This window comes from Eucyclogobius newberryi, unplaced genomic scaffold, assembly GCF_026437365.1.
Source record: "Eucyclogobius newberryi isolate DKJ021-1_F unplaced genomic scaffold, fEucNew1.0.hap1 SCAF_1, whole genome shotgun sequence".
Lineage (NCBI taxonomy): Eukaryota > Metazoa > Chordata > Actinopteri > Gobiiformes > Gobiidae > Eucyclogobius > Eucyclogobius newberryi.
Window position 1 is genome coordinate 23,074,520 of NW_027315723.1, and position 27,361 is coordinate 23,101,880.

The 27,361-nt window shown below is 41.6% G+C and overlaps 5 protein-coding genes and 1 pseudogene across 5 annotated transcripts; all 6 read left to right on the plus strand.

Moving 5' to 3' along the window:
• The first annotated feature begins 7,143 nt into the window (after positions 1-7,143).
• Positions 7,144-8,115, plus strand: LOC140363453 (trace amine-associated receptor 1-like). The gene has a single exon (XM_072450023.1). The coding sequence runs from the start codon at positions 7,144-7,146 to the stop codon at positions 8,113-8,115; it is 972 nt and encodes a 323-aa protein (XP_072306124.1).
• A 10,552-nt stretch (positions 8,116-18,667) lies between these two features.
• Positions 18,668-19,633, plus strand: LOC140364911 (trace amine-associated receptor 1-like). The gene has a single exon (XM_072451294.1). The coding sequence runs from the start codon at positions 18,668-18,670 to the stop codon at positions 19,631-19,633; it is 966 nt and encodes a 321-aa protein (XP_072307395.1).
• Positions 19,634-21,133: 1,500 nt separating this feature from the next.
• Positions 21,134-22,389, plus strand: LOC140364922 (trace amine-associated receptor 1-like; annotated as a pseudogene).
• Positions 22,390-22,873: 484 nt separating this feature from the next.
• On the plus strand, positions 22,874-23,617 carry LOC140363460 (trace amine-associated receptor 1-like). The gene is made up of 2 exons (XM_072450036.1): positions 22,874-22,903; positions 23,039-23,617. The coding sequence occupies exons 1-2, from the start codon at positions 22,874-22,876 to the stop codon at positions 23,615-23,617; spliced, it is 609 nt and encodes a 202-aa protein (XP_072306137.1).
• A 1,291-nt stretch (positions 23,618-24,908) lies between these two features.
• On the plus strand, positions 24,909-25,874 carry LOC140364932 (trace amine-associated receptor 1-like). Its single transcript, XM_072451314.1, has one exon. The coding sequence runs from the start codon at positions 24,909-24,911 to the stop codon at positions 25,872-25,874; it is 966 nt and encodes a 321-aa protein (XP_072307415.1).
• A 484-nt stretch (positions 25,875-26,358) lies between these two features.
• Positions 26,359-27,099, plus strand: LOC140363466 (trace amine-associated receptor 1-like). Its single transcript, XM_072450050.1, has 2 exons — positions 26,359-26,388; positions 26,524-27,099. Exons 1-2 carry the CDS (start codon positions 26,359-26,361, stop codon positions 27,097-27,099), a joined length of 606 nt encoding a protein of 201 aa, XP_072306151.1.
• The last annotated feature ends 262 nt before the right edge of the window (positions 27,100-27,361 follow it).

Sequence of the window (27,361 nt, forward strand, 5' to 3'; positions counted from 1 at the left end):
TTATTTCTTAGATAGAAAATCGGTATCGGAAAAAATGGTTTTGGCAGGTCAGACCTCCTTAAAAACCGGAAATCGGTATCGGCCAAGAATTTTGCAATCGGTGCATCTCTATTTGACATGATCGATGATAATACAAGGACTTAGATGCAGATACAGTTTGTGAGAAAATACATTTGACATAAAATTACGTTTTACACTTACACTTACACAATATCAGATTGTAACGAGCAAAACAAAAATCTCAGTGATAATGTAACATAAGATAAGATAAGATATTCCTTTATTGTCCACACATGGGGAAATTTCATTGTTGCAAAGCAGGTAGATACAGAGGAAAAGGACAGATAACTTATAGGAAGTTAAAAAAACACTCTTAATAAAAGAACTCTTATAAACAAAACTCTTATAAACAAAAACTCCTATAGACAGAACCTCTCATTTCTTAAAGGTCCCATAACATGCAAAATCGACTTTTCAGAGCTTTTAACCTTCTTACATTGCTATTTGTGCTTCATATATGTACCCAGAGTGTTTTTTTTGATTGATTCCCGCAGTTTTTAGCCATCTCCTTTACGGCTCAAAGAGGCCCAAAACTTCATTAATGATTTCGCACTCTTTACTATTATCACAATGGTGACGGTTTATGTGGCAGTTGATGCAGCAACCGGGAAGATAAACGGAGAGAAGTTCTATCCGATACCGAAAAACCAGGAAATAAGAGCGCGATGGACATAAGACTTTTATATATATACATATATATATATATATATATATATATATATATATATATAGATCTATATAGATCTATAGATATATCTGTTCTCCGCATGCTGTAGAATTAACACCAGTTTTATTTAGTCTCAAAGTAGACTCTTTCTCACTCACTCACGCGGAGCGGCGCACCGCGGAGCTAACAGCACACAGCTGTGGGGCACACACTACGTCACGGGTGGGCGGGGCACACACGCTCTCTGAGACTACGTCACGGGTTGGGCGGGGGAGCCAGATCGCTCTTCACAAGGGTGGGGGCGAATAGCAAATCAAGCCGTTTGCATTTCCAGGTTGGTGAGGGGGTCCAAGGTCTGGGTGATATTTCTTAACTATTATGTTAAGGGTGTTGCACAACCCTTATTATTATCAATTATACACTTAGGATAGACTACGAAACGTGAAAAAGCATGTTATGGCACCTTTAATAAGGAATGAATGGAGGGGAAAAATAAAGATAAAATAAAATAAAAACAGACAAAATTAAAGCCGCGGAACGGCTATGATTGCTCTCGCCTCCCGCGCGACCGCCTACCCGCCCGTCCATGTTTTCTGCTGCGTTTTGCGGCATACCAAACGAAGCTCAGTAATTCACCGTTGATGATTGTGTAGTTTGCGATTCAAATAGTAGTTTGTCCTGACAAATTGCAAGATTGTGCTGAACACAGACCTGAGCAGGGAGAAAGAGCGAGAGCCTCGGTGATCCGGGACTTTACATTGATGTTCAGGGGGTCAAAAATTCCCGAGTTGTGGCAGAAAGAATAAAGTCTAAAGAATAATAATTCTAATGCTAATGCTAATGCTAAAACTGCGGCACGAGAGGATATGTCCCATCAAAATAAAAGAGGAAGAGGAAGTGAAGGCATTCATTGCGCCTCTGCTGGCCAATTGTGAAAATACACAATAATATTATCTGCAATGCACTTTTTTCATGGCGTCATGAGTTTCAAACAAATCAGGCAATGTTGAGTTTTTCACACAATGGGTAAGAGTAAATAGAGTAAATTTATTACATGGGTATTTATTTCCAATCAGATCATAAAAACACATTAGTTATTTAAAATATGAGCTCCGTAGATCAATTTCAATAGTGACTTGTCCTTGAAAAAACAGGAAATTGAGCCTTTTTTGAGGGCGTGTTACGCGGAGACCGTAAAGAATATCAACATTCTTTTGAAAACAATGTCCCTTCCCTGGATTTTCACTGGTGAAGGGGCAGTGGAGTGGTGTCTGCGGAAGTCCACCACCATCACCTTTGTCTTTCCCGCGTTGATGAGGAGGTGGTTCCGCTGACACCAGTCCACAAAGTCCTGAGCCAGTCCTGAGCCAGTCCCCTGTACGCCGCATCATCGACACCGTGATGAGTCCGATGATGGCAGAGTCGTCAGAGAACTTCTGCAGGACACAGCTGTCCGTGTCGTGTCTGAAATCTGCAGTGTAGAGGGTGAAGAGAAAACGCGCAAGGACAGTGCCCTGGGGCGCCCCCACACTGCCGGTCCGAATGTCAGACACACCCTCCGTCTGGGCAGGGGGGATTTTGAAGCCCAAGATGGTTTTCAGGCTCCTCCACACACCTGAAGGCCCTCTTCTTCTCCTTCAGCAGAGCCTTCATTTCACGGTTAATCCACGGCTTGTTGTTTGGAAAACACCGCACCGTCCGGGAGGGAACAGTGTTCTCAAAACAAAAGTTGATGTAGTCCGTGATGCACTCTGTGATAGTGTTTATGTCCTCCCCGTGTGTCATAAAGCTCAGTCCAGACAGTGGTGCCGAAGCAGACCCTCAGAGCCTCCTCGCTCTCAGCAGACCACCTCCTTACCACACGGGGCACCACAGGCTGCCTGCGCACGATGAGTTCATACACAGGCCTCAGATGTACTAGGTTGTGGTCCGAGCTGCCCAGGGGAGGGAGGGGGAAAGAAGAATAAACCTCCTTGATGTTGTCAAAAAACAAGTCCAATGTTCTATTCTCTCTGGTGGGGCAGGTAACATACTGGGTGTATGTTGGCAGAACAGAAGAGGGAGAAGCATGGTTGAAGTCACCAGAGACGAGGAAGAGCGCCTGTGGATGCTGAGTTTGCTGCCTACAAGTGGAGGAGAGCAATGCTTCACAAGCATATTCAGCATTGGCAGACGGGGCCACATAGACTGCGATCAAAATCACATGTGAGAACTCCCGGGGCAGATAATATGGCCTCATGCCAATAGCCAACAGTTCAATGTCTTTGTTACATAGCTGTTCCTTCACTGTGCAATGTTCGGGCTTACACCAGCTTGTGTTTACATACACAGCCAGGCCTCCACCTCTCCTCATCCCCGCACTCTCTCGTTCTGTCCGCCCGCAGCAGATGAAAATTGTCCAAACCGACAATAGAGTCTGGCATTTCTGCTGTTAACCAGGTCTCTGTGAAAAGCAAGACACTGCTGTCCCTATAAATCCTCTGGGACCGCATGAGGCTCGCTATTTCTGTCATTTTATTTTGAAGGGACATCACGTTACCCATGACGACGGCGGGAACCGGCTTCCTGTGGTGTCCTCGCTTTTCCCGGAGTCGCGTCCCGCTCTCCGGCTCCTCTGTGTTTTCCTCAGGATGTCCGCCGGGATAACGTGACGATCACCGTGTAAGACAGCAGCTCTCCGCAGCTTCATGAGTTCCTCCTTTGTGTAAACACGTACCGGCCGGGGGGCGCGGGGGGCTCAGAGCTAGCGCACATCACGATGACACGACAAAAATACTCAATAATCCAGCCGAACAAAGTCGAAACAAGTTGAATTAAAGCAATTTTAGCGCGTGACCCGATGGTACAAGTAAAGTAGAAAAAATATTTACAAAAATACAATAGATAAAGCACAATAAGTGTGAGAAAAGAGCGGAGCGTTGCACCAGGCTGCCAGCGGGGCAAGCGCCTTTATGACATAGTATAGTGCAGAGTAACAATTACTACATTAAGAGAAAATAAAACACAACCAATTGTTGGTGTTTCATAAAACTGCTTCTAAGTGGCATTAGTTACCCTGAACTGCATGTGTAACGTTTTACATTTTTATATTTAATTGTGACAGACATCATTGCTATATAGAAAGTTGTACTTAAAGACATGTCATTTATAGCATTCTTTCATGGGATTTCTAATAACCAAAGCATATTTTTATGAATAGAAGTTAAGCGATACTTAAACACGAAAAACACGTGTGGCACTTCCGCGTATGGCGCGCGCACATGTCTGTGTCACAGCGTGAACGGCGTAGCTTCATGGCGTATACACTACGTTAAAATGGGCCCTGGAAAAATGGTGTCGCTATTTTCCTATGGCTTTTCCCATAGTGACGTAGTCACTTTTTATTAGGATTTGATTGGCAAAAATCCCCAATGCTTTTCTATGGAGCGCTGGGGCGCTTTTTAAACCACCCCATGGGTACGTAGAAAAGTGAAGCAGGCTGCACCACGTAGCAGATCGCGGGGCGTGCAGACAAAGAAGTTCACTAGTTCGAACTAGCGAACCTTCGAACTAGTGAACCCTTAAAACTTCGGACTTGTGAACCTTCGGACTAGTGAACCTTCGAACTAGTGAACCTTTAAAACATTCGGACTTGTGAACCTTCGGACTAGCGAACCTTCAGACTCATGGGGCGTAACCGGTGGCGGCGTAGTGAGGGCCGATCATTGCCGCTTGCGGCTATATTTGAAATATTATTCTCCTTGAAAGTTCTGATTCACAAGCTTTAATACATATTTCAGTCAGAGGGTTATAATGGCCATTACTTTGTTTTATTCCTTGGTTATAAAAACTCTAATTAGGGCTGGGCAATTTAACGCGTTATTATCGCGTTAACTCATTACGCGATCAATTATTTTAACGCGCATTAACGCAGGTCGGATTCCCCTGGTCCGCACTAGTTCTAAAACCTTGTACAAACCGCTGCGGTCGATCGCGCCCGACACAGAATTTGAGCACATGTACATTAGAAAGACAAACGCACAGGACGCGCCTTCTCGACGCGCCGGACTCATGTCCGTAGAATACACTCAGCAGCAGACGTGCGTCCGAGTCGTCCTGCGCACATGCTCAGTGGAGGAGTTGTGCTGTGCTGCTTTTCTCGTGGTGTAAATGGAGTTTAATTGCGGACCATGGCTTTGGTTTATTAACTTTACAAAGTCAGCTGCTACGCGCCAGCCGAGGCAACCCGCCGGGGTTTTAACGATTGCTCTTCCAAACCTCAACCTTATCACTCTCGCACCTTATTCATACTCGTGTACTTCCATTAAAAACCCACAAAAGCATTGTCTTTAACGCCAACCGTTTGACTTGTGACCGTATTGGGGCACCGCCAAGTCTAAAGCACTCGCCTGCTCTCCGTATCTTCCAAATTCATTGCCTAAGACTCCATTCAAATGCACCAGTATTAATCCTCGTCTCCAGTAAGGGACAAACTCCTTTTAGATTCCATCCAACTACTCTTCAGAGTCCTTGACTATCCAGCTCCTTTTCTCTTGCCACTCGATTAACATAATTTTCAGTCAGGCTTAGGTTGAGATCCAGATCATCTCCCTTCATTTTTAAATCGTCTTTGGGGGTTCTGAATCCGCTGGGCTGATTACCCGAGACGGAGCCCCCATCCTGAGTCTCTACCCAGCCAACTCTGATCGGTCCATCATCGATCCATCACCGATCCATCACCGATCCAGCATCTATCCATCATCACTATTATAAATAAACATTCTTTCATATTCCAATGTTGTGGCGTGGTCCTTGCTCGTGAATAACGAATAATTTCACAAATAAGTCGCTTCGAAGTATAAATCTCACCCCGGGCAAAACTATGTAAAAAGGTGCGATTTAAAATCTGGAAAATATTGTTGTTATATATAGTTGACAAAAGGAGGGGGGGATTAGTTGAGAAACATATAATTATTTTTTTATTTTTTTAAAGAGTTTTGTATACTATTTAGAATGTTTGAAAATTACTTTCACTTACATACTTAATTGCATGGTGAGTCAGTCCCACTGTGATTTTTGCCGATGAGGTCTGTTTGTTTATAGATAAAATGAAACTGAGGTAGCGCAGGAGTTGACAATCCAAATGCAAAAAGTTACTAATGGATTGTATAAAATGGCCCAACATTAAATACATATAAACCAGTGGCAATTGATTTTATGAAATCTCTACATTGTTAGCTAATCTACATTAGGCTGCCCCAAATAAATTGTCTGTTTGCTGTAACCCGAGTCAACATTTTTCATCTGGGTCGGACGGTAGGCAAATTCTTATTTTTTTTTACTTTGAAGGCAAAAAAAAAAAGATCAAAATTTTGCCATTTTTTGAGTCTGAGTGACCACCAGGGGTCAGACTTCAACAGTCAATGACGGAAAACGTCTCTATCAACCCGATCGGGAGACTAAATCTCACGATTTTAAGATATTTCAATCGACCTTTTGTACGCCGCTATCCTTTATTTTGGTAGCTAAGGCGAGCGGAGGGAACATGCGGGGGACACGGGCGCCCCCATGTTTGTTGTGATGACGCTGCTGGGCGTGTTTCAATCCCAGAATGCATTTGCGTAAGTCAAATTTCACACCCTGACAGAGGATGACATTACAATGGACATGTCAGTGGCGCCGACATAGGCAAACCGACTTGTGAAAGGCAATATGACGCCTCCTACGTGCTCTCTGTTGTGTAACAGATGCACGTGGAGGACTGAAACTGTAGACGTACATGCGGTGCGCAGTGCGTTATCAGTCTTTGGGATGAAAGTCAGGATTACTAGTGTGATAAATATATCCGACATGGTGGTTCAGGAAAGGCTGGTCGGTGAATTGGAGAAATAATTGAAAAATAAAAGATTTTGACGTTTTTTCATCTAAATGCTGATATTTTTTTTTCAGTCGGCTAGTTTCATAGCGGGTCGGTCGGGTTACGGCAAACAGACATATTATTTTTCTCAGTCTTATTGAGAAACATTTTTAAAATGTTGACGAATGTGTATATTTAGGTGTGGCCTTAGACTCCACACTGATATTTACAAATCATGTAAAACTTTCTGGCCAATTTTAGATCAAAAGGATCGCTAACCTCTGACGCGTCCCATATCTATCTCAATACAGAGACTCTGCCACATTTTGTGCATTGTATATTGTGATACACTCAATTTCTGTTTCTGTAATTTTGAAACAAACTTTTCAAGACAAGCCTCATCGCATGATGTAATCTGTTGTCTGATTGGACAACATTAGTCAATGATAAATCATAAATAGAGGTTATGCCTCTCCTTTGTTGCATTTAGCCAGTGCACCTGCCAGTGTTGCAAGTCAGAGAAACAAATTGTCATTACCATAAAGACTAATAATTACATTTTTATTTGCTATTAACAAAGATGGACATAGGAAAGCAGATGAACGGGACTGATGGCTATATTGAAATACACCCATGCCATAGACTTAATGTGAATTTCTTCGTATTGACAGACAACCCTTCAGCTCTATGTTTCTCGTTGCATTTTGTCCTTGGTGTTCTATCTTTAATCACAATATGTGGCAACCTTCTTGTAATAATTTCTATTATATATTTTAGACAACTCCACACTCCAACAAATTATCTTATTTTGTCTTTAGCTGTGGCAGATTTGCTGGTTGGATTTGTAGTTTTTCCTCTAACTTTAAACTTCTCATTTAGCTTGTGTCGGTTTGAAAAAGATTTTTTTTGCATAGTCCGTAGCACTTTTGACATTTCCTTGTGCACCTGCTCTATTCTTAACTTGTGTTGTATTTCTATTGACAGGTATTACTCCGTCTGCCAGCCTCTGACTTATCGAGAAAAAATAACTGACAATGTCATTTTAATTATGATCTTGGTTAGCTGGACTGTTTCAGCTTTTATTGGAATAGGTCTTACAGTCATGAATCAAAAACGGTGTGAAGGAAATTGCTTCATTGATGTTGTACTTGTAAATATAATGGGCCTTATTTTTGCCTTTTACGGACCTGTGTTTGTAATGTTGTGTATATATTTTAAGATTTTCCTTGTTGCACAAAAGCAGGCACGCAGCATCCAAGGAACTCGGAGTGGAACTATGGAGAGAAAAGCGACCAAGACTTTGGCCATGGTGATGGGGTTATTTCTGTTATGCTGGTTACCGTTCTACATATGCACGACTGTCATGTCTTTCAGCCCTGGTTCGTTCCTGCCCCTGGCATTCATTGAACTCCTAAACTGGCTCGCGCTCATAAATTCAACCCTCAACCCTTTTATCTACGGTCTCTTTTACAGCTGGTTCAGAGCTGCTTTTAGAATGATTATCTCAGGAAAAATATTCATGGGGAATTTTGCCAACTCCAAATTGCAATAAATTAGAATTTCATAACTATCGGTTGCATTTATTTAGTTAAATGTCAATCTTATTTACACGTTTTACACAAGTTTTGTACATCATCTTGTATGTGTACTATTTGTCTGAGTACTGTACATCCATTCTAAACATGAGTTGAATATGATAAACACGCTGCTTGTATGCATCTTTAAAAATGGGCAATATATTAAAATTGAGATTACATTGGGAATGTTTTTTATTTGCTTTTGCTTTTAATATAAATTATATTGTTTATAGTAAAAAGAATTATACATTAAGAGCTGATAAAAAAAAATATTCATCCATTAATTTTCCACCACTTTTTCCCGGTAGGGATCGTGGGTGACTGGAGGCTATTCCAATGACTTAGGGCCTTAGGCGGGGTACATCCTGGATAGGGGCCAATTCAAGAGTGTAAGGCCACAGTTATTTTATAACTTGGTTTACAGATCCGCTGCACTTAGATGATAGATTTCTACAATATAAATAAAATAAATTATTATCCTTTTTTTTTTTTAATAAAGTATCACCGACAATGCACTGGGACGGTTTGCAGCCGAGTGTGAAGCGGCTGGGATGAGAATCAGCACCTCCAAATCCGAGGCCATGGTTCTCGACCGGAAAAAGGTGGCTTGCCCTCTTCAGGTGGGTGGGAAGTCCTTGCCCCAAGTGGAGGAGTTCAAGTATCTCGGGGTCTTGTTCACGAGTGAGGGAAGGATGGAGCGTGAGATCGACAGGCGGATCGGTGCAGCGGCTGCAGTGATGCAGTCGCTGCATCAGACCGTTGGGGTAAAGAGGGAGCTGAGCCGAAAGGCAAAGCTCTCTATTTACCGGTCGGTCTACGTTCCTACCCTCACCTATGGTCATGAGCTTTGGGTAGTGACTGAAAGAACAAGATCGCGGATACAAGTGGTCGAAATGAGTTTCCTCCGCCGTGTGGCTGGGCGCTCCCTTAGAGATAAGGTGAGGAGCTCGGCCACACGGGGGGAGCTCGGAGTAGAGCCGCTGCTCCTCCACGTCGAGAGGAGCCAGCTGAGGTGACTCGGGCATCTGTTCCGGATGCCTCCTGGGCGCCTCCCTCGGGAGGTGTTTCAGGCATGTCCCACCGGGAAGAGGCCCCGGGGAAGACCCAGGACACGCTGGAGAGACTATGTCTCTCGGCTGGCCTGGGAACGCTTCGGGATCCCCCGGAGTTAGAGGAAGTGTCTGGGGAGGAGGAAGTCTGGGAGTCCCTGCTCAGACTGCTGCCCCCGCGACCCGGCCCCGGATAAAGCGGCAGAAGATGGATGGATGGACCACCGACAATGCAAAATAGCTTCAAATGAAATATAAAAAGCGGTATTAAGTCAAAAGCATGTGAAGCAATTTTTCGTCAAAATCCTGCGCGAGTCTGTGACGGAGCGGGTCCGTCTCTGCGGTTACCCCCCACGAGTCCGAAGGTTCACAAGTCCGAAGGTTTTAAAGGTTCACTAGTCCGAAGGTTCGCTAGTCCGAAGGTTCGTGGTCCAAAAGTTCGCTAGTCCTAAGGTTCACTGGTCCGAAGGTTCACTAGTCCGAAGGTTCACTGGTCTGAAAGTTCCTCATAGGCTAAAGTGAAGGTGCATAGACGGCATCGGGATGTAGTCAGTCTGTAAAATGCGCACGAAGCACGAAGACACGCACTGGGGCTTTTTGTGCACCAGCTGCTCACAGGTGGCACCCCAAGTTGTACTGTGTATACAAAAATAACAAGGGAACATATCGAATCCTCCGCTTTATGCCTTCATTTGATCATAAGTATAGAAATGATATATGTATATATAGAAACTGCTGGGCTATTTGAGTTAATTTATTCATTAATAATACGATAAGGAGCTTAGGCTATGTACAGAAACAAGTCGGTTATGGAAAATACGTGAGTTTAATCATAAAAAGTGCATTAACACTAGAAAAGTCTTAAAAGCCAGTGTGTAGGGCAAAGGGAGGCGAGGAGAGCCCGCTGCACGGACGCACAGCTTTGGTGAGGAGAGCCGCGAGTAGAGCCCGCTGCGCGCACTCACACCTTCGGACTAGCAAACCTTCGGACCAGTGAACCTTCGGATTTGTGAACCTTAAAATTTCGGGGAAATTTCGGACCCGTTAACCTTCGGACTAGTGCAACTTCGGACTAGTGAAGCTTAAAATGTCAGAATTTTCAGACTAGTGAACCTTCGGACCAGTGAACCTTCGGACTCGTGGGCAGCCACCGTCTCTGCGCGCAGCCCCGGGACAGCATGAGAAGATGCGCGCGCCCGTCTCTCTGTCTGCTGTGCGCTGCACCAAATCCTTTAAACGCAAATACACATTTTAAACCCGTTTACCACATTTTCTCCAGCGTGTTTTGCCGTGACTAAGGGGGCACACTTAAAAGTCAATTCTACCAATGCAAAACACGCTAAAGCTACTGTTACACGCTCCCGCGTGCCGCGTATTTTGTATCCCACAGCTCTGGAGCCTGATTTATAAAAAAAAGTGCATTAAATTGTGCTTGAAAGAGTGCGTACCGGAGAGCAACAATTTAACAACCACAAAAAAAGTTATTTATAAAAACCTGCGCAGCACGTCTGCAATTATATCTACCTCTGTCCCTTGGAAACCAGTGTTCTATTGAAAGGCTCATTGACTGTATCATGGACATAAAACTTGGATGGCTCACAGTTTCCTACTGTTAAATGACAGCAAAACTGAAGTTATTCTGTTTGGTCCGTATAAACAAACTGAAGGAATCTTTGATAACTAATTAAAATTAGATAAACAGGTCAATGCTGTTGTCAAGGGCAGTTTCTATCAGCTAAAAACTGTAGCTAAATTAAAATATTTTTTAACTGCAGTAGCCCTTGAGAAAGTCATACATGCTTCATTACTTCAAGATTGGACTATTGCAATGCCCTTAATACTGGAATAAATGAATAATCTCGTTCAAGACTAAAGCTAGTACAAAACGCAGCCGCTAGACTGCTTACTGGGACAAAGTAATACAAACACATCACTCCAGCACTGGCGGCCTTGCATTGGCTTCCTGTCAGATTTAGAATCCAGTATAAAGTGGCATTGACAGTTTTTGAATCAATACATGGACAGGCTCCAGTTTGTCTCAAACATTCTCAATTTACCCGCACACAGAAAGGTGACTGGGGTTTCAGCAATTGTGCACCGCGCCTCTGAAACAGTTTACCTCAAGACCTTAAATTAGCGTCATCAGTGACTGTTTTTAAATCTCTTTTAAAAATAATTTTTTTCAGATTTGCTTTTAACAGCTACTGAGCCTGTGAAAGGAATGGAATTTTATGCCACTTGTATCATGTCTCTATGACCTGTATGTTTCTTCTGTGTTTTTTGTTACTGTCTGTTGTTGTCTGCTGTTTTAATTATCTTTTCATTTCTGTCTTTTTCATGTGAAGCACTTTGGATTTTAAATGTGCTGTACAAATAAAAAATACGTACTTACTTACTTACATCCGTATGCACTTCTCTCTTCTAAATTACTCATGAGTTTCTGCCCAGAGCCCGCCCTGATATACCATATATGGCTATGCAAATCACCAAATCAACATATTTTACATATTCATGAGGGTGAGACCCGGTGCTACAGATGGACGAGAAAAGACGCTGCTCCGCTGCTCATCTGAGGGCGTGGTAAGGCAGCCTGTAGCGGCGTATTAACAACAATACACAAAAACTCGGGACCCACACGCAATGGATGGTCATTGGAAACAAGACTTCTTCACTCTATCAGTAATCTGTCATAATATGAGCATGATTGGGCCAAATGTGCGCAGATCACACTCTAGCCTACACTGCCCTACTTAAAGCAGCGTTCACACTGCTGCGTCCGAAGCGTCCAGTTTACATTCAAAGTCTATGTGGACTCTCGTCTTGGGCGTCTTTAGTTTTTGCGGCGCAAATCCTGCGTTTTGAGCGTCGGACGTGGCACATCGGGGGCGTTTGAGCGTTGGACGCCTTGGACGCAAGTCCAGAGCATCCATAGTATCCGACGCAGAAAAGTTGACCAAAGCTCAACATTTTTACAGCAGCCAAGAAGAGATTATACTCCACTGGCATGCTACGCACGACCCAGAAGAAGACCCAAAACAAACCCTGCAACGATACAAAAAAACTCCTCAAGACGCAGCTCTTGGAGCAAATAATGATTTTGACTAAACTCTGCTCACCTCAGAAGTATCCGCGAGTCCCCAAAGTTAATACACCAAAGCCTTTCTCCACCTGTTCTGCAATCGCACTGCTACACAGTAAAACACAACAACAGGTGCGCTAGACGCCTCCAACACTCAAACGCCCCCAACGCGCCGCATCCGACGCTCAAAAAGCAGGATTCGTGCTGCAAAAACGCGCGACCACATAGACTTTAAATGTAAACTGGACGCTTTGGACGCGGCGGTCTGAACAAGGCTTTTGGCCTCAATCGTAATAATGTAACAGCAAACCGACTGAACAACAGTTCTTAAGCACATTAAATTAAATCCTTGTTTGACATGGGATGTTAGACAAGGAGCGTGTACCTTAAGAGCCCCATGCGTCAGGTGTGTGAGCGGGGGACAGAGCGGGGGTAAGAAGAAGAGAGAGCGGGGAGAGGGGAGAAGGGAAGGCATCTGAACAATGAACAATAGAGCAATGAACTTTTAAATAGGTGACTGGTCTGCAGGTTACCCCCCACGAGTCCGAAGGTTCGCTAGTCCGAAGGTTCGCTAGTCCGAAGGTTCGCTAGTCCGAAGGTTCGCTAGTCCGAAAGTTCGCTAGTCCGAAAGTTCGCTAGTCCGAAAGTTCCTCATAGGCTAAAGTGAAGGTGCATAGACGGCATCGGGATGTAGTCAGTCTGTAAAATGAGACATGCACTGGGGCTCGTAACAACGTTTAATGTACCAGCTGCTCATAGGTGGCACCGCAAGTTGTACTGTGTATATAAAAATAACAAGGGAACATCTCGAATCCTATGACCTCATTTGATCATAAGAAATGTGCGTGATCTGAATCCTCCATTCTATGCCTTCATTTGATCATAAGTATAGAAATACGCGTGATCCGATCACCGTAGGTAGTCAAAAAGGAAATTCAGCTTTTGAAGACCAAAATGACGGGGCCGAAACTGCTATGCTATTTCGTGACGCGGCTCCTGAAACTGCTGGGCTATTTGACCGCGCAGCGGCTACTGGAAAACAGTTAAGTAGTTAATTAATTAATTAATAATACAATAAGGAGCTAAGGCTATGCACAGAAACAAGCCAGTTATGGAAAATACGTGAGTTTAATCATGAAAAAGTGCATCAACAGAAAAGTCTTGAAAGCCAGTGTGTAGGGCAAAGGGTGGCGAGGAGAGCCTGCGCGGACACACATCTTTGGTGAGGAGAGCCGCGAGTAGAGCCCGCTGCGCGCACTCACACCTTCTGACCAGTGAACCTTCGGACCAGTGAACCTTCGGACTCGTGGGCAGCCACCAGTCTGCATGCATGAAACGAGTGCGTGATGGTGCACGCTCCTGCGTGATGGTGCACCTGCATGCGTCTGCACGTGAAGGCTCTGTCACCCATTTGGCTGTGCGTACCCTCACAAAGATCGTAAAGCACATTTTACTGTTGGTTTTACAAAAATAACCTTTTGCTTAATGGTCCATTTGACCATCTTGCCATGGTTACCCCCCACGAGTCTGAAGGTTCCAAAGGTTCACTAGTCCGAAGGTTCACTGGTCCGAAGGTTCACTAGTTCGAAGTTTCGCTAGTCCAAAGGTCCCTCATAGGGCTAAAGTGAAGGTGCATAGACGGGATCGGGACGTAGTCAGTCTGTAAAGTGCGCACGAAGCCTGCTGCTGCCACAGCAGCAGACACGCTTACAGGGGCTCGTCACGTTTATGTACCAACTGCTCATAGGTGGCACCCCAAGTTGTACTGTGTATATAAAATAACAAGAGAACATCTCAAATCCTCCACTCTATGCATTAATTTGATCATAAGTATAGAAATATGCGTGATCCGATCACCATAGGATTGGTAGTCAGAAAGGAAATTCAGCTTTTGAAGAATGCCTTCTAGAAAACAGTTTAATCCCGGAGTTCATTAATTCATTAATAATACAATAAGGAGCTCAGGCTATGCACAGAAACAAGTCGGTTATGGAAAATACTTGAAATCACAAAAAACTTTAATCATAAAAAGTGCATTAACACTCTAAAAAGCCAGTATGTAGGGCAAAGGGAGGCGAGGAGAGTCCGCTGCGCGGGCACACACCTTCGGCGAGGAAAGCCACGAGTAGGACTAGTGAACCTTCGGACTAGTGAACCTTAAAATTTCGGGGAAATTTTGGACTAATGAACCTTCGGACTCGTGGGCAGCCACCCTTGCCATGTGAGTCGCTATTTCACCTCTGCATATCGCTTCCCAAACTTTGCATAGCTTCTACGCAAGCTCCAGAGTTTGCGTGGAAGTCCGCACATTTTCAGGTCAAGTATTTTTTTATAGATCACACTCCTAGCGTGAAAATTGTGAACGCACATTTTGGGCTTCATTTTATGCGTATCCGCCTTTATAAATTAGGCCACAGGCCTGTAGCGCTTGGGGTGAGGATGAAATGTTTGCCTCTTCGCTTGTATCAAGAAGTCCCCACGCAGGGGTAAAGCCCAAGGGGGCCCATGATACAGCTGTTTCACCTTCGCCAGCCACAGCATGGATGGCCAGTGTCGGGCGATCAGTATCAGTGACAGGCGGTGTTCCCTCAAGTAATGATGAGCGTAAAAATCACAAAACTCCGTCCTGACTAGTAATGAGTTAACTTCTCCATTTGCAATTATTGGGGAAAAATTGCAATTGGGGAAAAAATGAATCAACTTCTTCTCATAATGAACTGTGTGGAGTTATGGAGCATGTCTTCAACATGAGCCTGAAGCTGAGGGTGGTACCACAGGTCTGGAAGACCTCCTGTGTGATACCAGTGCCCCAGAAGGGTCCTGGCTAAACTCACATCTATGCTGGACCATGAATGTCGCCCCTGCAGGAAGCTCTGTCCGCTCTGGAGAGCAGCTTCAGTGAGAGTGAGATTTCGAAGGTCTTTCTTTTCTGCTGCTGTGAGACTTTGCAACAAACACTGCTAGCCCTTAACATGTGTCATTCATCTTCATAATCATGTGGCTGCCGGTCTCCTACCGGATACAGTTTAAAATTCTTGTTTTAACTTTTAGAGCTTTAAACGGTCAGTCCCTCTGTACATCAGCGATCTGATCAAACCATACACTCTCGCTCACTAAGGTCCTTGAACCAGAAACTGTTATTGGTTCCTCGCACCCGTTTTCGGACCAGAGGAGACAAAGGCTGTTGCCCCCAAACTCTGGAAGGATCTTCCGCTCTCCCTACGGTCACTGGACTCAGTTATTGCTTTGAAGGGCTCAGCTCAAAACCTTTTTATTTAGTCAAGCCTTTTAATTGCATTTGTTTAAGCGGCTGATTTGACTGTATATTGTTGTATATGTATCGCTCACTTTAATTTTTTTGTGTTTTTATCGTTTTATTCTGTGTTTTGTGAAGCACTTTGTGACTTCTGTCTGTGAAAGGTGCTATAGAAATAAAATTTACTTACTTACTTACTTACAATACTGTGACATAATGTCAATCATCCTGGTGCTATTTGGTACGATTAACGATAACGGTGTTATTTAGAGTATGAGAGGTTTTTTTTTATTAAGTTAAAATCTATATCTGTACCTAATGCAACATTGCAACACCTGGAATTTCCCCATTGTGGGACAAAAAAGGTTATCTTTTTCTTATCTATTAAGATTCTGTATTGGAAATTCTCTTTATTAAAAATATTAAGGAAGAGAGTAGTTTGAAGAGTAGTATCAAAATACTGTTTGCATAAAAATCACGATCTAAAGTTAAAGGCGTAATTGAAGATTTTTCGCCGCGATTTATGCACACTCCCCCCGTGCGGACCTGCACAAGAGCATTGCGGCTAGAAGTGCGTTTGTTTACTAGCGTGAGGGATTGCATCTCTCGTCTCTCGGAGATTTCCGTCTCTTCTGAGTCAGCTCGAACTGTCTTTCTCTGTCTTAATGTTGTCCCATACACTGAGGGAACTATATTATGATAGATCAATGCGCTTAGACACAGGGAAACATGCTGCCCTCCTGGGGACAAGCCGACGAGGCTGCAGGTGAGCGGTAGGTGCGTTCTATGATTGATACGTGGCAGGACTAATCGGCAGTCCACGCCACGAGGAAATGAGACTCAGATTTGGGCCAAAAATCGTCCATTACGCGTTTAAACCAATGATTTTCGGGTGTTTATTACAATGACATGGGTAATTCACTTATTAGGGTTAGGGTCCTCCTGATGGGTCGTGAAGCATGAGCTGGGGGTCGCGAGATGATTTAAATATGTTATGTCTTTTAAATTGAATCTCTTTTAAATATTAAACTGTATATTTTTATATGATTGGGTCAGATAACACAATAAAATAATAATAATAATAATAACTTTTATTTATATAGTGCTTTTCAGTGACCCAAAGACGCTTAACATGTACAAAAAAAAAGGGGGGGGGGGGGGGTATTTACAGACAGGGGGGTGGGACAGCACGTACAATACACATTAATGAACAGATAAAATAGACAAGACAGGAGAGGTAGGTAACAGGGGGTAGAAGAGTAGACAATGGGGTAGAGGAGGCTAGGGGTAGGGGAGGTCATAGGCTTGGGTGAAGAGGTATGTTTTTAGGCGGGATTTAAATGTTGTGAGTGAGGGAGAGTGGCGGACAGGTTGGGGGAGGGAGTTCCAGAGTCGGGGTGCTGTTCGGGAGAACGCTCTGTCGCCAAAAGTTTTGAGTCGGGATGTTGGTGCAGCCAGGGTGAGAGTGGAGGAGGAGCGGAGGGCTCGGGAGGGGCGGTGGGGGATGAGGAGGTCAGACAGGTAGGGGGGAGCTAGGTAAAATAAATAAACGTAATTTCAAATCGTTTGACAAAAACATTTTTGTTGTGGGGATCCCGAGTCAGTTTCATTATCATTTTAGGGGTCCTGGCCTGAATGGTTTTTTTCACAATTTTATTGAGATCAAATATTTTTTCCCACATTTAATATCAGCAAATGTGATATTATGCACATGGTTTATAATAAAGTGTATTCCTCAAACATCTTGGGAAACCTTTTGATGCTATTAGGAGGTGGAAAATTAATTCAATTTCCAGATTTTGCAGATTGAGGGCAAAATCAATCCAAATTCTTTCAAAGCACAGTTGGATCAAGCAAGGGTTTAATCTGACTTGTTTTTGACATGTATTGTTATTTACGGCTTTGTTTAATTACAAAGATAAACTCTAAAAGCTATATTTAATTCTCATAGCCATTCATTTTTTGTATGATAATTAAAAATGTACTAATACACTTGAAGACATGTTTTAACACATTTCTGTCGGACATAATACTGTCGACATACAGTGACATAACTACTATCGTTATCAGGAAACTTCCAAAAAATATACTTGTCAATCGGCCACCCCTAATATGCTGTCACTTGCAAATAAACAGCACTGAAAGGAGTCTAAAATGTGAAAGTGTCTTGAGCAGGAACACAACAAGAGTATCGACCACAGTGTTACACTGCATACGCCACAGGTTAGGCTTATCAAAAGGCTAGGGCAGGGGTGGGCAAACTATGGCCCGCAGGGCCTTTCAATCCGGTCCGCCAAGCTTGTCCAAGTAATATTTAATTTTTTTTTTTTTTTTGCCCTCAGGCATCTGTCTGCACGTGTATCCTTAATAAATATGACGTGAAATCAATTAAATAATAGATTCAATAGCCTATATTTGACAGAAAACTTTTTTAATATTTAATTTTTGGGATTTTTTTTTTTTCACACCAATGATGGCGGGCCGGCCCGCCGCTGCTTGCCTGGATTCGAATATGGCCCTCGGAGGAAAATAATTGCCCACCCCTGGGCTAGGGTCAATTCTGATTAACGTACTTCTCATCTGAATTGAAGTATATCCACCGAAAACACTCTCAATTCAAATAATAATGATACGTTTTCAGATTTTCTCAGTTTTAATAAAAATTGTATTTCATCATTTCAACATCTCAAATTCAACCAAAATAAAGCCAAATTTAATGGCCAACCATAATTACTCTGTGCTGTCTACACATTGTTTATTTCATTTTTTAACTTGGCTGCCTCATTGAAATGAATAGGATATAACATATATTAGTACCAGGCTGTGTGAGCAACTATTCTAAACACTTCACTTCTGGAAGGGTCTGTGCTTTTGCATGTCAAGCCTGCGAGAGCAACCTTTGGATTTTTTTTCAAACACGCATTGGTGCTGTTCTCATTGTGAATAATATGTTATCTTAAATGATGGAAAACATGTACATTAATTCACAAAAATCTGATTGGATGGTAGTTCTGTCGTCAGTGGTGTTCTGATGATGGTGTCGATAAAATCTGTGCTTAATCCCAGAGGCAGATGCAAACATGGTTGGTTGGTTCAGCCAACATTAGATGCAACTTTGTTAAAGTGCAGTCACTGCTGTGAAGATGAATACCACTAACACTGTGCTTGACATCCATCCATGTTTTCAGTTAGTTAATTTGACCACTTTACTGTTTCCTCCTAACCCGTCTGCTCTGTGTGTGCTGGTGTATCTTGTGCTTGGACTGTTGTCGGCTGTAACAGTTTGTGGAAACCTTCTTGTGATAATCTCCATTGTTTATTTCAAGCAGCTCCACATTCCCACAAACTACCTGATCCTGTCTCTGGCTGTGGCTGACCTGTTGGTGGGAGTCGTGGTCTTTCCTTTCAGCATGGCTCAGACTCTAACCTCCTGTCTCTATCAGGAAACTGTCTTTTGTAAAATACGGGATTGTTTTGATGTTACTGTCAGTACTTCCTCTATTTTGAATCTTTGTTGTATTTCCATTGACAGATATTATGCCATTTGTAATCCTCTCACATATAAGAACACAGTGACTGTGCGTGTGGCTGGAGTTATGATCTTCATGACCTGGAGTGTTGCTGCTATGATCGGTATCAGCATCATCATTGGAGGACACAGTCAGGGAACTTGTGATGAGATGTGTCTAGTTGACTTCTTGACCACAGTACTTGGGGCTAGTTTTGCTTTTTTCATGCCTGCATTCATCATGCTTTGTATTTATGCCAAGATTTTCATCGTTGCTCAGAGACAGAGAAACAGCATCCAGATTTCTAAAGGTGGTGTGATAAGTAAGACGGAGAGGAAGGCCACTAAAACTCTGGCAATAGTGATGGGGGTGTTCCTCTTATGTATGACTCCATACTTTCTGTGCATTGTTTTTCTGCCTTTAGCCAGTGAAACTCCACCGTTCTCTCTGATTGAAGCTCTCAACTGGCTCACACTGTCAAACTCAATGCTCAATCCTTTCATTTACGCCTTCTTCTACAGCTGGTTCAGATCTGCCTGTAAAATGATATTAAAAGGCCAAATATTCAGAGGCAACTTAACAAAAACACAACTAATATGATTTTTGGGGATTATTTGATTTTAACCTTTACATTTACAAGATCATTTCTTTATACCTTTTTGGAAAATACATTCATATTTATGTAATAGAGTAAAGGATATTTGAATGTAACACTGTTTTCTAGATTGTAGAAAGACAAAACATTAAACAAGGCAGAATATCTGTAGTTCAAATGTTTTTTGTACAAAGGTGAACATTCAGCAGAGATAAAAGCAAAACTACTCCCTTTTGCTGAAAACGCCTTTAAATAAATGCATTTCTTTTCATAAATGTTACTTATGTTGTTATAATATTTAATATAAGTCCAAGAGGAAATAATTTGTCTAATACAGGGCGCGTTGTGCGGGAGCATACTGCATTGACTTGAACATATAAAGACTGTTTTTAATTGCTATTAGTGAACCATAAAGCCATGTCAACACTCAATTCCCCAACAAAGATAATGGATCCGTTCAAATGATACAGTGTAACCCATCAGTAAATAATGTCTTTTTCCCTCTGGCTGGGTTTGTCAGTAAGAGTATTAGATGCATTCACCAGGAGCGTAGATATACAGAATATTACATCAGTGCGAACCTAATGGTTTTAATGCATCAGGGTAGGGCTGCACGATTTGCGAAAAATATCTAATTGCGATTTTTCTGACCAGTATTGCGAGTGTGTTTAGATTTACAATTTATGTGTTAATAATAAGATTCTGATCAGAGTTCACATTTTATACACTTCCAGAAAAAATTACAAAAAGACTGATATAGGCCTATGAACTCACAAAGTAATTAGAGAATCCAATTCATCTTCGATCATGTTTGTATGGTACTAAACTACATACAGGGTTAGTGGGTTTTATGCAGAAAATGACAAGATATTTTGTTGTTTGTGGAGGAAATGATGGTACTTCAAAAAAAGCAGCCTATGTGATTTGGTAGCGTCAATTAAATTTGCAATTTCAATTACATTTTGATTAATTGTGCAGCCATAAGGGTCAGGGGTGTAGCTTTATGTCTTCTGTCCTTTCAAAAGGCCCTATTTGGTTTTACATTATCCAAGCACCAGAAAGTTCATGGCAATGCCGCAAAATGAATCTGAATTATTAAAAAACAAAAAAATAAAACTTCAAACACTCCTAGAAACACTGCCCAAAACTGCAAACCATCTGATTGGATGAGCCAACGGCGGTTTTGTGACCAGTGTCTATAAAACATGTTTCCAGGTCTAGTGGCCCAGCAAACAGCACACTCACTGTTAAGCGTCAATGTACTGTGTTTATGAAGGAGCCTTCATCCTCATCTGACAATGAATGCCACTCACACTGTGCTTGACATCCATCCATGTTTTCAGTTAGTTAATTTGACCACTTTACTGTTTCCTCCTAACCCGTCTGCTCTGTGTGTGCTGGTGTATCTTGTGCTTGGACTGTTGTCATTAATAAACTTATACTATTGTAATGCATTAATATACCTTTAATATTGATATAACTTCACCCGCACACTGCAAATATATATATTCCTCTTGCTTGCTTCTTTGTCATGTCTTACACTCCCTGGTGCACCTGTCATAGAGGATTAACTCTTAAAGATATATGTATCCTGTGTTTTTATGTACCATGCAGTCTGTGTCTCCAAGTCTCGGTAGAATAACATCCTTTCCTCAAGTCTAGACTGTTTCTTTCTTACAAGACCATATATTAGGAAAACTGGGCTGATCAATAAGAAGAAGAGGTCTACGGAAGAGCGGCCAGAATTCAACCTTCATTAATAATTTTTCCTGTGTCTGTTAAGAGCGTGAGGGAGAGATGCCAGGCAGAGCTCCTGCTGGTCATGTGTGTGTTAGGGACAGGTTAACGCTTCACATTTTGTATTAGCTGTAATTGTCAGGGAAATAAACTCTTTCACTACGACCATTTCATTGTCTTGTTTTCTTAGATATTTAGGACCCGACATCGGCTGGAATAGTTTGTGGAAACCTTCTTGTGATAATCTCCATTGCTTATTTCAAGCAGCTCCACATTCCCACAAACTACCTGATCCTGTCTCTGGCTGTGGCTGACCTGTTGGTGGGAGTCGTGGTCTTTCCTTTCAGCATGGCTCAGACTCTAACCTCCTGTCTCTATCAGGAAACTGTCTTTTGTAAAATACGGGATTGTTTTGATGTTACTGTCAGTACTTCCTCTATTTTGAATCTTTGTTGTATTTCCATTGACAGATATTATGCCATTTGTAATCCTCTCACATATAAGAACACAGTGACTGTGCGTGTGGCTGGAGTTATGATCTTCATGACCTGGAGTGTTGCTGCTATGGTCGGTATCAGCATCATCATTGGAGGACACAGTCAGGGAACTTGTGATGAGATGTGTCTAGTTGACTTCTTGACCACAGTACTTGGGGCTAGTTTTGCTTTTTTGTATTTATGCCAAGATTTTCATCGTTGCTCAGAGACAGAGAAACAGCATCCAGATTTCTAAAGGTGGTGTGATAAGTAAGACGGAGAGGAAGGCCACTAAAACTCTGGCAATAGTGATGGGGGTGTTCTTCTTATGTATGACTCCATACTTTCTGTGCATTGTTTTTCTGCCTTTAGCCAGTGAAACTCCACCGTTCTCTCTGATTGAAGCTCTCAACTGGCTCACACTGTCAAACTCAATGCTCAATCCTTTCATTTACGCCTTCTTCTACAGCTGGTTCAGATCTGCCTGTAAAATGATATTAAAAGGCCAAATATTCAGAGGCAACTTAACAAAAACACAACTAATATGATTTTTGGGGATTATTTGATTTTAACCTTTACATTTACAAGATCATTTCTTTATACCTTTTTGGAAAATAGATTCATATTTATGTAATAGAGCAAAATATTTTTGAATGTAACACTGTTTTCTAGATTGTAGAAAGACAAAACATTAAACAAGGCAGAATATCTGTAGTTCAAATGTTTTTTGTACAAAGGTGAACATTCAGCAGAGATAAAAGCAAAACTACTCCCTTTTGCTGAAAACGCCTTTAAATAAATGCATTTCTTTTCATAAATGTTACTTATGTTGTTATAATATTTAATATAAGTCCAAGAGGAAATAATTTGTCTAATACAGGGCGCGTTGTGTGGGAGCATACTGCATTGACTTGAATATATAAAGACTGTTTTTAATTGCTATTAGTGAACCATAAAGCCATGTCAACACTCAATTCCCCAACAAAGATAATGGATCCGTTCAAATGATACAGTGTAACACATCAGTAAATAATGTCTTTTTCCCTCTGGCTGGGTTTGTCAGTAAGAGTATTAGATGCATTCACCAGGAGCGTAGATATACAGAATATTACATCAGTGCGAACCTAATGGTTTTAATGCATCAGGGTAGGGCTGCACGATTTGCGAAAAATATCTAATTGCGATTTTTCTGACCAGTATTATGCCATTTGTAATCCTCTCACATATAAGAACACAGTGACTGTGCGTGTGGCTGGAGTTATGATCTTCATGACCTGGAGTGTTGCTATTATGATTGGAATTGGTATAGTTATTGGTGGATACAGCCAGGGAACTTGTGAAGAAACATGCTCTGTTAATGCTGTTCTGTCTAATGTCACAGGGCCTGTCTTTGCCTTTTTTATGCCGGCCATTATAATGCTGTGCATTTACAGTAAGATCTTTATTGTTGCTCAGAGACAGAGAAACAGCATCCAGATTTCTAAAGGTGGTGTGATAAGTAAGACGGAGAGGAAGGCCACTAAAACTCTGGCAATAGTGATGGGGGTGTTCCTCTTATGTATGACTCCATACTTTCTGTGCATTGTTTTTCTGCCTTTAGCCAGTGAAACTCCACCGTTCTCTCTGATTGAAGCTCTCAACTGGCTCACACTGTCAAACTCAATGCTCAATCCTTTCATTTACACCTTCTTCTACAGCTGGTTCAGATCTGCCTGTAAAATGATATTAAAAGGCCAAATATTCAGAGGCAACTTAACAAAAACACAACTAATATGATTTTTGGGGATTATTTGATTTTAACCTTTACATTTACAAGATCATTTCTTTATACCTTTTTGGAAAATACATTCATATTTATGTAATAGAGCAAAATATTTTTGAATGTAACACTGTTTTCTAGATTGTAGAAAGACAAAACATTAAACAAGGCAGAATATCTGTAGTTCAAATGTTTTTTGTACAAAGGTGAACATTCAGCAGAGATAAAAGCAAAACTGCTCTCCTTTTGCTGAAAACGCCTTTAAATAAATGCATTTCTTTCCATAAATGTTACTTATGTTGTTATAATATTTAATATAAGTCCAAGAGGAAATAATTTGTCTAATACAGGGCGCGTTGTGCGGAGCATACTGCATTGACTTGAACATATAAAGACTGTTTTTAATTGCTATTAGTGAACCATAAAGCCATGTCAACACTCAATTCCCCAACAAAGATAATGGATCCGTTCAAATGATACAGTGTAACCCATCAGTAAATAATGTCTTTTTCCCTCTGGCTGGGTTTGTCAGTAAGAGTATTAGATGCATTCACCAGGAGCGTAGATATACAGAATATTACATCAGTGCGAACCTAATGGTTTTAATGCATCAGGGTAGGGCTGCACGATTTGCGAAAAATATCTAATTGCGATTTTTCTGACCAGTATTGCGAGTGTGTTTAGATTTACAATTTGTGTTAATAATAAGATTCTGATCAGAGTTCACATTTTATACACTTCCAGAAAAAATTACAAAAAGACTGATATAGGCCTATGAACTCACAAAGTAATTAGAGAATCCAATTCATCTTCGATCATGTTTGTATGGTACTAAACTACATACAGGGTTAGTGGGTTTTATGCAGAAAATGACAAGATATTTTGTTGTTTGTGGAGGAAATGATGGTACTTCAAAAAAAGCAGCCTATGTGATTTGGTAGCGTCAATTAAAATTGCAATTTCAAATACATTTTGATTAATTGTGCAGCCATAAGGGTCAGGGGTGTAGCTTTATGTCTTCTGTCCTTTCAAAAGGCCCTATTTGGTTTTACATTATCCAAGCACCAGAAAGTTCATGGCAATGCCGCAAAATGAATCTGAATTATTAAAAAACAAAAAAATAAAACTTCAAACACTCCTAGAAACACTGCCCAAAACTGCAAACCATCTGATTGGATGAGCCAACGGCGGTTTTGTGACCAGTGTCTATAAAACATGTTTCCAGGTCTAGTGGCCCAGCAAACAGCACACTCACTGTTAAGCGTCAATGTACTGTGTTTATGAAGGAGCCTTCATCCTCATCTGACAATGAATGCCACTCACACTGTGCTTGACATCCATCCATGTTTTCAGTTAGTTAATTTGACCACTTTACTGTTTCCTCCTAACCCGTCTGCTCTGTGTGTGCTGGTGTATCTTGTGCTTGGACTGTTGTCGGCTGGAATAGTTTGTGGAAACCTTCTTGTGATAATCTCCATTGCTTATTTCAAGCAGCTCCACATTCCCACAAACTACCTGATCCTGTCTCTGGCTGTGGCTGACCTGTTGGTGGGAGTCGTGGTCTTTCCTTTCAGCATGGCTCAGACTCTAACCTCCTGTCTCTATCAGGAAACTGTCTTTTGTAAAATACGGGATTGTTTTGATGTTACTGTCGGTACTTCCTCTGTTTTGAATCTTTGTTGTATTTCCATTGACAGATATTATGCCATTTGTAATCCTCTCACATATAAGAACACAGTGACTGTGCGTGTGGCTGGAGTTATGATCTTCATGACCTGGAGTGTTGCTGCTATGGTCGGTATCATCATCATCATTGGAGGACACAGTCAGGGAACTTGTGATGAGATGTGTCTAGTTGACTTCTTGACCACAGTACTTGGGGCTAGTTTTGCTTTTTTCATGCCTGCATTCATCATGCTTTGTATTTATGCCAAGATTTTCATCGTTGCTCAGAGACAGAGAAACAGCATCCAGATTTCTAAAGGTGGTGTGATAAGTAAGACGGAGAGGAAGGCCACTAAAACTCTGGCAATAGTGATGGGGGTGTTCCTCTTATGTATGATTCCATACTTTCTGTGCATTGTTTTTCTGCCTTTAGCCAGTGAAACTCCACCGTTCTCTCTGATTGAAGCTCTCAACTGGCTCACACTGTCAAACTCAATGCTCAATCCTTTCATTTACGCCTTCTTCTACAGCTGGTTCAGATCTGCCTGTAAAATGATATTAAAAGGCCAAATATTCAGAGGCAACTTAACAAAAACACAACTAATATGATTTTTGGGGATTATTTGATTTTAACCTTTACATTTACAAGATCATTTCTTTATACCTTTTTGGAAAATAGATTCATATTTATGTAATAGAGCAAAATATTTTTGAATGTAACACTGTTTTCTAGATTGTAGAAAGACAAAACATTAAACAAGGCAGAATATCTGTAGTTCAAATGTTTTTTGTACAAAGGTGAACATTCAGCAGAGATAAAAGCAAAACTACTCCCTTTTGCTGAAAACGCCTTTAAATAAATGCATTTCTTTCCATAAATGTTACTTATGTTGTTATAATATTTAATATAAGTCCAAGAGGAAATAATTTGTCTAATACAGGGCGCGTTGTGTGGGAGCATACTGCATTGACTTGAATATATAAAGACTGTTTTTAATTGCTATTAGTGAACCATAAAGCCATGTCAACACTCAATTCCCCAACAAAGATAATGGATCCGTTCAAATGATACAGTGTAACCCATCAGTAAATAATGTCTTTTTCCCTCTGGCTGGGTTTGTCAGTAAGAGTATTAGATGCATTCACCAGGAGCGTAGATATACAGAATATTACATCAGTGCGAACCTAATGGTTTTAATGCATCAGGGTAGGGCTGCACGATTTGCGAAAAATATCTAATTGCGATTTTTCTGACCAGTATTATGCCATTTGTAATCCTCTCACATATAAGAACACAGTGACTGTGCGTGTGGCTGGAGTTATGATCTTCATGACCTGGAGTGTTGCTATTATGATTGGAATTGGTATAGTTATTGGTGGATACAGCCAGGGAACTTGTGAAGAAACATGCTCTGTTAATGCTGTTCTGTCTAATGTCACAGGGCCTGTCTTTGCCTTTTTTATGCCGGCCATTATAATGCTGTGCATTTACAGTAAGATCTTTATTGTTGCTCAGAGACAGAGAAACAGCATCCAGATTTCTAAAGGTGGTGTGATAAGTAAGACGGAGAGGAAGGCCACTAAAACTCTGGCAATAGTGATGGGGGTGTTCCTCTTATGTATGACTCCATACTTTCTGTGCATTGTTTTTCTGCCTTTAGCCAGTGAAACTCCACCGTTCTCTCTGATTGAAGCTCTCAACTGGCTCACACTGTCAAACTCAATGCTCAATCCTTTCATTTACGCCTTCTTCTACAGCTGGTTCAGATCTGCCTGTAAAATGATATTAACTGGACACCGGGATGCACTGACAGCTTTGCCAACATTTAACTAGTGTGATGTTTTATATGATGTTAAGTCTGCTTAAAAATAAAATCAAGGATATTAGTTATTCTGATGCAAAATATTTAAATTGATTTGTGCGCCAGCAGTAGCTCACTTTCATGTTACTTTTTAACTGATTTGGACCATTGTTGTAATAATTAACAAAAACTAAACCTTGTATCTTATGCATGGAAAAAAGTCCCCAAAATGTTGCATAAAACAAGAAACACCCATGCGAAGATCACATGTTCCGTCTTCAAAATTGTATCATC